Here is a 13,105-nt window from a genome sequence, read left to right as displayed (position 1 = left end):
CTAAAAATCCCTGGCCTCTGGGGCCTCCACAGAGGTGTTTTTATATTCATGATATCCAGGTCCTGAGCATCCTGAGGGTTAAAAACTAACAGCGAGCCATGCAACACATTCACCAAACCCAAAGTACCATCGTGTTCAAAATAAAACCTTGCAACCCCTCTTTCACAGGACACTTCCACCCTTCCTAAAGGGAGCTAAACAGAATTAAGGATGTTCCAGGTTTTCTTCCCAAAATATCACTGCCAGCTCCAGCCTGCAAAATGCACCCGGGAGACCTGTGCAGGGCAGGGTGGGGAGTTTGACATCCTCCCTCCCTGCCCCATCCCGGCACTTCAAGGCGTGAGACAGGACTTTGGGAGAGAGCTGGAGCTGCCGGGACAGAACAAGCTGTCCCCAGGAGTGTGCCCGGCTCCAAACCCCAGATAAAAGGCAGCTCCTCCTTGTGTGTGTGTATATCTGTATGTGTGTGTGTGTGTGTGGAAAGGGTTTATAAATCTGTCCCGAGACCAGGAAATCTCCTGCGCCTTTTAGATTTAAGAGAAGTTGCCTTCCTGTTGTATTCCCAGATAACGCAGCTCTGATGGAGCCCACTTGTAAATAGCTTAATAGATTTAATCAGTTCCTTTGGAAAATGTTGCTGCTTCCGCAGGGTTTTAGTTCTGTCCCGGCGAAAAGCTCGGGGAGGGCAGCTGCTGCTTCTGCTGAGAGCAAAGTTGGCAGATTCCAGCACTCCTGACCCCAAAATCGCTGCAATCCACAAGAAACCAGAGCCATCCCGCTCCTGTGCAGAGGGAAGGGAGAGACCAGGAAGCCCAGGCGGATCCTGCCCGGCTCGCATTTACATGAGCTCTCTCCATCACTCCTAATCTGACAAGAGTCAATAGGAACACCCAGGCACGTGGGAAACCTGCCCGAACTCCCCGGTCTGGGATCTGCGCCGGGCTTTTCCCCCCTGCCTCGGGGTCAGATGGGGCAGCCTTGGCCAGCCTCAGGAAACGCCCGCCCATCCCGCACCCCGTCCCGCTGCTTTTCTGGCAGCACGGAGAGGAAACCCACGGTCAGTCAAAGCGGAGCCGCTGCAGCCCTGCAGCCCCGTGCCCGCGGGTCAAAATCATACAGGAATGCAGCCACCAAATGCATTCCCCAGGGCAGGCTGCAGGGGTGAGCCGGGAAAGGGCAGCCGGCTGGGGATTTTCGGTGCCATCACCTTCCTGGAGATCCTTTGTGCTAGTGAGAGGAATGCTGCTTGGATGATTTTCCCACCCTTGTGAACACCCAGCTGGGGTTAGTGGGGAACACCGTTGTGTGGCTTTGGGATTTCCATCCCATCCAGCCTTTTTGGGTTGGGGCAGCACTCCATAAAAAGCAGCAGCCAGGAAAAGATCCTTTGTCTCCCAGTGTCCAGGGATGGGGAGCAGGGACCAGCTGGAAATGTTTCATCCTCTTTGAGCTGTGCCCAGCTCAATCCCTGCCTTGTTTTCCCCTAAAAGCTCCCTTAGGAGTCTGACCAAGCTGGACAAGGACCCGCAAGCAGGTTCATTTGTGTCCCAGTTTCCATCCCATACAAAGGGATCTGGAAATTTGGGGTGAAAACCCACATGGGGTGGGCAAAGCACAGCCTGGGCTGGTGGTTAAAGCAGGAGAAGTGGGGAAAAGTTGTCCCTGTCTGTGGGATCCGTGCCTCGATTTCCCTTGGCAAAGAGGGTTCCTGCAGCTTGTCAAAGCCTGGGGAGGGGCCCTTTGCACCCCAGTGGGATCTTCCTTTCTGTGCCATTTTCCTTTTCTTTCCAAGTTTTCAGTGCCTTTATCTCCTCTCTCTGTGTTACCCCCCAGATTTAAAGTCTGAAGGTCCCTGAGGTGCAGGGGGGCAGCGGGGCTGTTTGGGGGCGGGACACCTCCAGCTCTCTCTTCACTCCCTTTCAGCGAGCAAAATAAGGAAAAAATAATAATAAAAGAGGGGGAGGGGGGAGTAGGAAAGAGACAGGGGGGTGTTGGGGGTGCTGCTTCCCCGGGGGGGGTGCCGGGCAGAGGGTGGGGAGAAGTTTTCTCGCAGCACCATCCCGGCCGGGGCTGAGGAGTTTGCAAACAAGGAGGAGCAGCGAGTCCCTTCGGTGTCATTGGAGGAGGCTTTTTCCAAGGAGCTCATAAATACGGGAGAGGCCGGGCAGGAGGCTGGGACTGCGCGGGGACCCCGAGGGCAGCGCGGCGGGGCGGGGGGGGCCGGGGGGCCATGGCTGCGCTGCTCAGCACATTCCCCTGGCCGGAGCGGCTGGAGGGGGACGCGGGCGAGGGGCTGTCCCCAGGGCCACCCCCCCGAGCGTCGCAGGGCGAGAAGGGCTCCGAGAGCCGCATCCGCCGGCCCATGAACGCGTTCATGGTGTGGGCGAAGGACGAGAGGAAGAGGCTGGCGGTGCAGAACCCCGACCTGCACAACGCGGAGCTCAGCAAGATGCTCGGTGAGGAGCGCGGGGGGAGAGGGTTTGGGGGGCGAAGCGCGGGGGGAGATCGGGGACCCACCCGGGCATCCCCGGGGGTGCAAACCCTGCCCCGATCCCGGGCACCCACCCGGCCATCCAGGTGCAAATCCTGTCGGGATTCAGGGCTCACCGGGGATCCCTGCGGGTGCAAACCTTATCCGGATTCGGTACCCGTGAGTCCACCGGGGCATTCCCGGGGGTGCAAACCCTGCCCGGATCCGGTGGCCCCGGGGAGGCACCCACGCACCCACCTGGGCATGGGATGCACACCCTGCTGGGATCCAGCGCTCCGGGCTTGGTCCCCAGGCACCCACCTGCGGTCCCGGGAGTGAAAACCCCGTCCGGATTCAGTGCACTGGGGAGGGGATCCAGGAACTCTCCCTCCATTTCTGGGGTGCAAATCCCATCCAGATCCAGTGTCCCGGGTTGGGGACCATGTTCCCAGCCGGTCACCCCAGAGTGCAAATCCCAGCTCCATTGGCCATCCCTGGGGGTGCCAACCCTGCCCAGCTGGGGACCCGGTCTGGCACTCAGCAGGAGGGCACCCCTACACCTACCTGGCTGTTTTTGGAGTGCAAAGCCAGCCTGGGTGCAGCACGCTGGGGCTGCAATACCTGGTGGAGTTCTGCACCCCAGAGCAGCACCGTGCACCCACCCTGTCACCCAGGGGGTGCTCACCCCAGAACTGCCCCACACTCCAGGGGTGCAGCCACTCCTCAGGGTGCAAAGCCTGATGGTGTCCTGCATCCCAGGGGACAGGCACCCTGCCACCCCTCTGCTGCAAACCCTGAGGGTGCTGCCCTGCTCTGCAAGGAGGGACCCCCAAATTTTCCTGGTCTGTCCTTGCAGTGCCACTATTACATATCTGGGGGGTGTGCGTGTATTTCTGCTGTTACTTTTGGGGGATCACAACACATTTTGAGCACATATTTGTTTCCCACCCCCCATCCACTATTTCTCCCTTCCCCTCAATCCCCATTTTGATGTGAAACCAAGAGGCCAAACCAAAATTATCAGCCCAGACAGCCTGAGAAAGAGCTGCCCGAATTGCAACACAGCTTTGCTGCCCAACCTCTTGTCCAAAGTTTGTGTTTCCCTGGACAGTTCTGTGGTGTTTTCTTTGGTGGTTTGGGTTTTCTCCTTGCTGCTTTGCCATGCAGCATCTTAGCTTATTAGTGTTATTTTTTGCTGTCTCAGGCCATGGGAAGGCATCAAAGGCTTTGATGTGTATTCTCATTTCTCCCCCTTACCCTGAGGAGCAGCCTGGCACAGCCTCACTGTGGGATAAAACCCCCCTGCCCAATGCTCCTTCTCTGTGCTGTGTCTTGGGAACATTTTATCTCAAACAGGGAGATACGAGGTCATAGGATTACAGAATCATGGAATGGTTTGGAAGGGGCCTTAAAAACCATCTAATCCATCCCCCTGCCATGGGCAGGGACACCTTCCACCACCCAGACCAGCTGTCACAGTGCCCAGATCTCCTTGTGCCCTGGTGCAAGTCCTGGCAGGGCACAAGCTGGGGCACCTTAAAGGACAGCACGTCCTGACCCTCTGCTCAGCCAGGCACGGCCTTGGCTGTTCCTGCTCCACAGCCCATGGAGCTGGGAGAGTCCATCTGCCTGGATTCATTTACTAACCCTAAACCCTAAAACCCTTCATCCCTAAAGAGTTGGATTGAAGGGAGTTAAAGACTCTTTAGCAGCCTCAATTCCCCCTTCTTCTCCCACCCGCTGCCGCCGCATCCCCCTGCGGGGTTTTTGGGATGTGTCCTCTGCCAGGTGGGATATTGAGCACCCTTGGGAGGCTGCAGGTGCTAAGGGAGCGTGTCCTCCGTTTCAGGGAAGTCCTGGAAGGCGCTGAGCCTGTCGCAGAAGCGTCCCTACGTGGAGGAGGCCGAGCGGCTGCGGGTGAAGCACATGCAAGATTATCCCAACTACAAGTACCGGCCCCGTCGGAAGAAGCAGGTCAAGCGCATCGGCAAGCGGGTGGATCCCGGCTTTCTGCTGGGCAGCCTGACACGGGACCAGAACTCTGTGCCGGAAAAGCGGACCTGCAGCCGGGCCGGGGGGGACAAAGAGGGCCCGGGTGAGTACCCCCCCCGCCCGGGGCTGCCGGCTGTGCGGGCGTACCGGGAGGCTCCAGGCAGCGGCAGCAGCGCCAGCGTGGACACCTACCCCTACGGGCTGCCCACCCCGCCGGAGATGTCCCCTCTGGATGCCATAGACCCCGAGCAGAGCTTCTTCTCCTCGCCCTGCCCCGAGGAGCATCACCGCTCCCACCTGGCCGGTGCCACCTTCTCCGCGGAGTACGCGGGCGGCTCGCTGCCGTGCGGCCACCACCCGCTCAGCCCCATGCCGCAGCCGGCCACCTGCATGATCCCCCCGGCCTCCGGCTGCCCTTCCCTTCCTCCTCCTCCTCCTCCTCCTCCTCCCAGCTACTACACACCCGCCTTCCCCTCCCTGCCCCCTCCCAGCCTCCATGCCCACCTGGGCCAGCTCTCCCCGCCGCCCGACCACCACGGCTTCGACACCTTGGACCAGCTGAGCCAGGCGGAGCTGCTGGGCGAGATGGACCGCAATGAGTTTGACCAGTATCTCAACAACCCCGGCCACGGCGACCACCACGGCGGGGCCTTGGCCAACGGGCACGTCCCGGTGTCCGGCAGCTCCCACAGCTCCGAGAACAGCCTCATCTCCGTCCTGGCCGATGCCACGGCCACCTACTACAATAACTACAGCGTCTCTTAGGAGCCCAGCCGGGGCCGCCTGGACCGGCCGAGGAAGGACCCGACACTGCTCCGAGGCGTTGCTCCCTGGGGACATCGCCAGTGGCCCCTCAGGGTGACCAAGTCCGACCCACTCCAGGGCCCTGGAGTCTCCTCGGTGCTGTAGGTAAAGGATTTGGGTTGTTGGGTCACCACCGTGCAAAGCCTGGAGTGCTCTGCTCCGACCGCGGCCAGGGAGCACTTCCCGACAACAAAGCCCTTTGGCCAAGTCCCTCTTCCAAAGCAGGGACTCTCCTGGGAGCACAGGAAGGCTGGCCCTCATTTTGGGGTATCCCCAGCTCTGCTTTGGAGTCAGGAATGTGGCAGCACCTCGCAAATGTCAGGTCTGAATTCCCCCTGGAACGGGGAAAGGCAGGGATGGGAGAAGGGAAGATTTTGGTGAAGGTCCATGAGCTGGTTTTGGGTTCTGGTGGTGACGTTGCTGCCCGACCACCCAGACCTGCCTGACTGCTCCAATGGGGATTAAAGCCCCCATCTCCTGCCCCAGAGCATGGATCGGGGGATTCAACCGTCGGGAAATGCCAGAGGGGATGGGACACCAGCGAGGAGAAGGGTAGCCAGCCCCGAGAGCGCTGAGCCTGTTCTGGAGTGGGGTAAGATCAGGGCTTGGAAAGGCAGGATCCAGCTGGCATCCACCCCTGGGAGCAGGTCCTGGGATGAACATTTTGGCCAAGAGGTGATGATGTAGCAGACACTTTTTTTTACCAAACATCCTTTGAAGGGGAAGGCTCCGTGTTTGGAGCCACAGTGCCCAATCCCTCTCCTAACTCTGGCGTTTTATTGCTTGTAATAAAGCTGTACATTGATTTATTCCTTCCATTATTCCTCCCGCCCCCCACCTCGGATTTTGTATTGCTCGAGTTCTCTTCCTTTCCATAAAGATGAAGCTTTATTTTAAATCAGTTATATGACATGATTAATCTTAGTGTTTACTGTATGGCACTTGGTAATGATTAGTTAGTAACGTGGTTATGATTTCCTGGTTTCAGTCCCCAAAATGTATTAATAATAATTGCAAAGAAAACTTAAAAACAAACCCCAAAAGTTCACCGGTTTTTAAGCTAATACATTCCATCTCTTTTGTGTGACTCTATGCATTTTGAATGAGTGTAGATACGAGTTTGCATAAAATATTTAATTTAAATAAATATGTTTTTATATGATGATTGTTCGATGATTTAAATTGCTGTTGCTATTGACAACAGTTTTCAAAACAAAAACATTTCCCGTGCAAGTGCTATTTTTTTATATTTTTGTTGTCATTGTTGTTGTTGGTATTTTCAACCAAATTTTTCTACTTCCATTTTTTTATAAATAAAACAAAGATCTGTGGTTATCTTTACAAATTGTGTACTGCTTTTTAACAAATAGACTCAGGGCATGATGAGTGCCTACCCTCACTTTTCATGGAGTGTCTCGGGGCTCAGGTCACTGTGCTGGCCTTGATCCTGCTTTTGCCATCTCTCAGATATGACCTTTGTAATCCTGTTTCCACATTACAGCTAAGTCAAGAGCTTTGCCTTTGGTGAGCACAGATGTTGCCAATTTATGGAGTGAGTGCCAGTGCCTGGAATGTGGGTTTTAGTCACATTTAATGTTGTCTTTTCTTTCACAGTTTGGGTGATTCATCTTTTAAGGTGCTCCACAGTGTGGGGACCTTGAAAAGGGTCCTCATTTCAGGTGCAGATTGAGGCAATGAGGCCTCAGAAATATGTGGGGGTCAAATTTGGGGAGGCACATGAAGGTGATGTTGAGTGGCCTGGCCAGCAAAGAGAAAAGCTTAACCCGTGTAGTTGTACATGGAAAAGCACCACAGCCTGCTCTTGCCAGGCGTTAAATCAGGCTGTGTCCCTGCTGTCCTTGAGGTTAAGCCAGGCACAGAGAATCCCAGAATTTTTAGGAAGGGACCTCTGGAGATCCAAGACAGGTAAACATCTCCCAAAGCAGTGTCCTCCCAGGCTGGGTCCTCCTGCTTGGCCCCAAAAAGTGGAGGAGCACGTTTCTTAGTGCACTTTGTGATGCCACCTTTGTGGGGTGGCTGGGAGGGCTCTTCAGAGGTCACCCAACCCAATCCAACCCAATCCTGTCCCTTGTCTCCCATAAATGACATCACTGATCCACGAAGCCCATGGTCCCAGAAGGTGGAGGCTGTGTGAGTATTTGGGGAGGCACCAACATGACCCTGTCCTGTTATCCTTTATCCTCCACTTGTACCCCCTGAATTCAGCTCTCCCATCCTTCCTCTTCCTTCTTCCACCTCTCAGGCATCCAAACTCACCCTTGTCCTTTCCTTTTAGGGGAAAAGGAATGGATGCCTTAGGGTGTCCTGCCAGCCTCAGGTACTGAGGTGGCTCAGCCCAAATGTGACTCTTCCAGGAGGATTTTGGAGCTGGAGGGAGGTGCCAGGATCCTGTTTGGCCTCTCTGCCCAGCAGTGTTGACTCACGTGGGACCATGCCAGCAGCAGGAGTGGGGCTGCTTTTCCCTTCTCCATTTCTCCCTGCAATCCCTGTGGTGCCCCAGGCCTGAGAGACAGCAGAGGATAGTGAAACTGCCCTGGGGAGGAGGGTCAGCTGTCCCAGCCCCCCCAGAAATTCAGCTCTGGGTATTGCCACCAGCCTGATCTGGGATGTCACATTTTTTATCCTATAGGACCCTTTCTCCAGGACATTGGCTGCTCCTACTGGTCCTTCTCCTTATCCCCATGCCCTAAACAACAATGGGATCAAGGGAACCACCCTATAAGCCTTTTCCCTCCTTGCTTTCATCCCATGCAGGGCTGCTGGAAACAAACCCCTCTCCAAGAGCTCCCAGCAGCTCCCAGGGTCTGATTTCCTCAGGAAAAGGGGTTTCTCCACACACCCCATCCCCAAGGAGCCCGTCGTGCCCGGATGAACGGAGAGCCCCGCCAGCCAAGCCTGTCCCCACTTGCTCAACCCAGAGCCACGTGAGGAGAGGTGGGAGCTTGTCCCTGTGCTCTCTGCACGCCAGGAACAGCTACAGGCCCCAACCGGGAGCTGGGGCCCCCCGAGGGCGTTGGGAGCCTCAGCCAAGGCGAGGTGCGGCTCCCTGGGAGCCACGGCCGGATCCGGGCACACGCCCAGCGCCCGGAGCAGCCGGCTCCCACCTCCAGGACACTGCAGCCCAGATGGGATTCAGGAGCACCACCCCTTCTCCGGGGGGATGGAAAATGAGATGCTATGGGTCAACCCCCTCTAGCCACAGCAATTTTTTGGGATGCAGGGTGTTGCTGCAGGGAGCAGATGGAAAATAAGTGTGTGGCAGAGGTGGGAAGGGGTGGTTTTGCTTGGAGAGTGGGCATCCATACAAAAGACTGCTGGCTGTCACTGTTTTTGGATGTTGAAGGGAGTCTAGACCCCAAGCAGGACTTGTTCTGCATCAGTGCTGGGCATGCTTCTCCTCCCTCCCCATCCCAAATCCAGGAGCCCATGGCTGTCTCTGTGCATGCTGAGGAGACTTGTGGTTTGTGGCCTGCTGTCCCCAGCCTGGGAACCAGCAGGAAAATCAAATCAGGGCTGCAGGAAGGGATGAAACAGCCTCACACCACATTTGGGCTGCTGCTCGGGGGTGCCAGCTTGGGCCAGGACAGGGTGAGCAGGGTGTGACCCCTCTGCCCCCAGTGTCCAGTGACCTTGGCCAGTTCTTGGCCCCGTGGCTGTGCAGGTCGTGGTGCTGGGATGAGGTCACCTTCCTGGATAGCTGGAATTTGGGCTGGCCAGGAGCTGTCTGCCATGTGTGTCATGCCCTGGGCAATTTCCCTTGCATCCCCTGAGCAGGTGGTGACTCCTCTGTCCTCTCTCTGCTTGTTCCAGTGCCACAGGAGAGGGGTGGGCCCTGGTGACAAACAGCCACAAGGATGTTCCATGCCTCAGTTTCCCTGTCGGTAAAACAGAGATAATTCTTCCTCCCCTCCCACGTTTTTTCCAACCAGTGCTGGGACATGACCTGTCTCTTCCCCAGAATTTGAACAGGACCAAGTGCTTGTGCTGCCTTTAGCAAGAGGGGTCCCTGCCCCATTTGGGGGATCCGGATCCTGCTAGGAAATCAGCTGGGAGACAACAATTTCCCCTGTTTTTTCAAAGCAGAACCAGGTGAGAGAAGTAGAGGCAGAGAAGGAGGCAAGGTGACTGGACTAAGCTCACCCTTCAAATCAGCAACAGAGCCTAGAGAGACCCTCAACAAAGCCAACTCCCCCAAATTCCCACATCCTAAATCCCCTTTTCCCCCCTTTTTTTTCTCACCTTCCCCCCTCCATCCCTTTTTTTTCCCCCACCCCACCCTGACTCCGAACCCTGCTGCACCCCACGGCGGGGAGGGCAGGATCAGGCCCTCCCTCCTGTCTCTCCAGAGGAGGGAATGAGACAAGCTGCTGAGTGGTTTCCTGCCCAGCACTGCCAATGGGAGCTGCTTGGGGTGCCGGGAGCAGGGGAGGATGTATCCGGAGCTGAGTGTTTCCTGGCAGATAAGGCCAACCCCTCCTGCCGGATGTTATGAGTCCAGGTCCTACCTCCACGTTTCAAGAGAAGGGGCCGAGGAAAGGCTTGGATGTTTATGTCAAGGAAAAATAACTTCTCCCTCTGTGTACAATCCTCTGGCTCCCCCAGGGCTACGTGCAGCAGGGTAAATGCTGGGAATAGGAAAACGGGCGAGGAGGGTGATGGGGAGCATGGAGGGCTGTGGGAAGGCTGGGGTCTCTCTCCCTGCTTGGGAATGTGCCAAGGCAAAGATAGGATGGATTTGGGGAGAAAAGCCTGAGGATGGATTGTGCAGTCTCAGCACTGTGGGATCAAGCTCATCATCAATCCAGGGTCACCGTGGCCGAACCCTGTGTGTCACCCCAGTGCCTGGACCTGGACCAAATCCAGGCCCAGTCAGGATTTCTCCTCATCCTTTAGGTGAGACCCTTCAAGGCCAGAGCCAAGACGGCCCCGAGGGCTGGAGATCAGAGCTATCCTGCCCATCTCTGACATCCAGAGAATCAGAGATGCTGGCAGAAGGAGGACAGTGGAAGAGTTGGGTCTGGCTGGGGAGGAGGGGGAAGTTGTGCAGTGGGTATGGAGAGAATGGGGAAAACATAGATTTTCTCCATATTTTTTGCAATGAATAAGTAAAATCTAGTGCTAGCCAGCCTCCTCTTTGTCTTGTAGCTGTGCTATCCTAACACCCTTCTGGGAACATGCCCAAGGTTAAGCCAGAGCCTGTGCACTGCCTGAGGGAGGGTACACATCCAGGGCCACCTCTGGATGATGGAAGGAACATGGAGAGATCTCCACTAGACTTAGACTGGTCAAGAAATTAGGACAGGGAAGACCCCCAGCTCTCAAGCTATTCCAACTGAAATTATGCCAGATTCCAGCACAGCCATGCCCAGGCCACAAATCCTGCCCAAGGCCCAGGACAGGGGCAGTGAGGACATTCCTGGTGAGGGTCTGGATGTGGTCAATATTTGGACGGGTCCAGACACCGAACAGCTTTTCATGGAGTGTTTTGTCTTCATCATCAACAGGGAGAAATCTGAAATTAGACAAAATCTGGCAATCTCCTGCCCAGGGTGATTAACAAGAGCTGAGCTGCCTCTCACTCCCATCTCAATCCAAGAGGGACTGCTGGAGGTCCCATTCCCCACCCAGTGGGTCCAAGAGAGGCCTAAGGACAACCTGAGAAGAAAAGAGAGAGGGAAAAGCGCTGTTCTTCCTCCTCCGAGCTTGAGGAGCCCATGAGGGCTCCCACCAACAGCTGAAGGGCATCCAGGGAGCGCTGCTGCATTCAGGGAGAATTTTGGGACCAGAACCCTGGTTCTGGAGCCCTGTGCCCTCCTCCAGTGCCTCCCACCCCTCTTCCCTGACCCCCTGGAATTCCCCATCCAGCCAGGACACCGCACCCCGCCTCAGCCAGCCCGAGATGTTGTTCCTTTCCCTTTGATTTCCAGGAGCTCCCACTTGGCCCCCAGAGCTCCACGGCAAACAAAACATCAGAAGCCCAGGCTTGGCGGTGCAGGAAGGAAACCGGCTCATGTGGGGCTGAGTCACGATCCCGCTGCTCCTCCCGGCATCCCAGGGAGCAGGATCGGGTATCAAGGGATGCCAGGTCCCACCGACCCCTGAGCGGCTGCGGCACCAAAAAATCCTCCTAGGCCGCCATCACCACCACCCCGCTTTATTTGTTTTGGTAAACAAAGCATGGCTTGTGGGATCTTTTTCCATTAAGTTGGAGTGGGAAAGGCTGGATTTGCTGCCCTGTTGAGGGAAAAGTCTCCACACTGCCCGTTTGGGTCTTGGCCAAAATTCAGGGAGGCTGCCAAAAACCTGAGTTTAAAGGAGGCTCCTCAGCACCCCTGACCTGGGAGCAGCTACTTGATTTTCGCTTCTTGGGGCCAGACTTCTTCTCTAGAGCTTCACATGTTTGTGATTGACACCACTCAGACTTTTCAAACTCTGCCCCTCATACTAATGGAGATTAAAAATAATTAAAAGTAGTAAAAAACACACACACATATATATATGTATTTATATATGTGTGTGTATATATATATATATGTAAAAGAAAGATGGCTACTCCCAATTGTACCCCTCTCATTTACTGGAGATGTCAAACATACATAAATATAAAAATAAAAATAAACATAAATATATAATTAATATAAATATGTTTAAGCATATAAAGATATGCATATACAGGGGATATTACACATACATGTATGTATATATATGTATAAGGGATCCTTGTGTGTGTATATATCTATATATGTGTGTGTATATATATATGTGTATATATATATATATATATATAAGAAAAACAAGTTCAAACTTTTTAGCAAGGCCAGTCATGAAAGGATAAAGTGTAATTGCTTTAAACTAAGAGAGGGTAGATTTAGATCAAAAATAAGAAAGAAACCTGGCCTAGAGGAAGGTGTCCCTGCCCAGGGCAGGCAGTGGAACGAGATGAGTTTCTTCCAACCCAAGCCATTCTTGTATTCCATTATTTTGTGATTTTTTACACATTTGTGTGTGTGTTTGTTTGTGTGTGTACACACAGAGGGCACGGGACATAGGGCTTAGAGACAGCAGCATCCCTTGGTCTCCTTTGCCACAGCTCTCAGCACAGCCTGATGGAACTCTCAGCAGAGTCCATGTCTCATGTGTCCTTCTAGGGTGTGTATCAGGGAAACGTTCTTCCCCAGAGGGTGTTTGGTCACTGCCCAGGCTCCCCAGGGAATGGTGACATTCCCAAGGCTGCCAGATCTCCAGCAGCATTTGAACAATGCTCTCAGGGATGCACAGGATGGCATTGTTGGGGTGTCTATGCAGGACCAGGAGTTCAGCTTGATGATCCTTGTGTGTCCCTTCCAAATGAGGATCTTTTATGATTCCAGAATTCCGTGATTCTCATCCTCTTCCGTGCTGGCCTGGAGAGGTGACAGCCTCTGGCCGTGCCTCGATGGCCTGGTGGTTCCAGAGGCTCCAACGCCCCTCATGGATGCACCTGTGAAGGAAAATGAAGGGATCAGCTCTGAACCCCACTGGTCCATCCTCTCAACCTCCCAAAAGAGGACAACAGCACCCAAACAGTGTCCTGGGAATGATCCCTGGCCTTTGCTCACCTTGAACCTTACCTGGGCAGTGGTTGCATCCCTGCCACTTGATCTGGGCCAAAATCACCCACAACAACTGGAGGGTCATTGAGGAGCCTCTGACTCTGCTCCTATTCCTTGATGTGCTCTTCTGGAGTGTGGATTTGTCTGCTGGGCTTTTACCACCTTAGAAAACATTTCTGCTTCCCTCCCTCATGCCCAGGAAGATGGAAGGTGTGTTGCAGTTGCA

General features: G+C 54.8%; 1 protein-coding gene across 1 annotated transcript; it reads left to right on the top strand.

Annotated features, from left to right (window-relative positions):
* Nucleotides 1-2,158: 2,158 nt before the first annotated feature.
* SOX7 (SRY-box transcription factor 7) lies at nucleotides 2,159-6,462 on the top strand. The gene is made up of 2 exons (XM_039697632.1): nucleotides 2,159-2,456; nucleotides 4,320-6,462. Exons 1-2 carry the CDS (start codon nucleotides 2,231-2,233, stop codon nucleotides 5,225-5,227), a joined length of 1,134 nt encoding a protein of 377 aa, XP_039553566.1. The 5' UTR covers nucleotides 2,159-2,230; the 3' UTR covers nucleotides 5,228-6,462.
* Nucleotides 6,463-13,105: the final 6,643 nt, after the last annotated feature.

Source organism: Passer montanus, unplaced genomic scaffold (assembly GCF_014805655.1).
Source record: "Passer montanus isolate IOZ18808 unplaced genomic scaffold, ASM1480565v1 scaffold119, whole genome shotgun sequence".
NCBI classification, from domain to species: domain Eukaryota; kingdom Metazoa; phylum Chordata; class Aves; order Passeriformes; family Passeridae; genus Passer; species Passer montanus.
This window is presented reverse-complemented; position numbering and strand designations above follow the sequence as displayed.

What these genes read in the sequence shown, in the direction of transcription:
- SOX7 (XM_039697632.1), top strand. Translation starts at nt 2,231, where the DNA reads ATGGCTGCGCTGCTCAGCACATTCCCCTGGCCGGAGCGGCTGGAGGGG. An exon ending in GGAGCTCAGCAAGATGCTCG is followed by an intron (nt 2,457 to 4,319) that starts GTGAGGAGCGCG and finishes CCTCCGTTTCAG; the next exon opens with GGAAGTCCTGGAAGGCGCTG.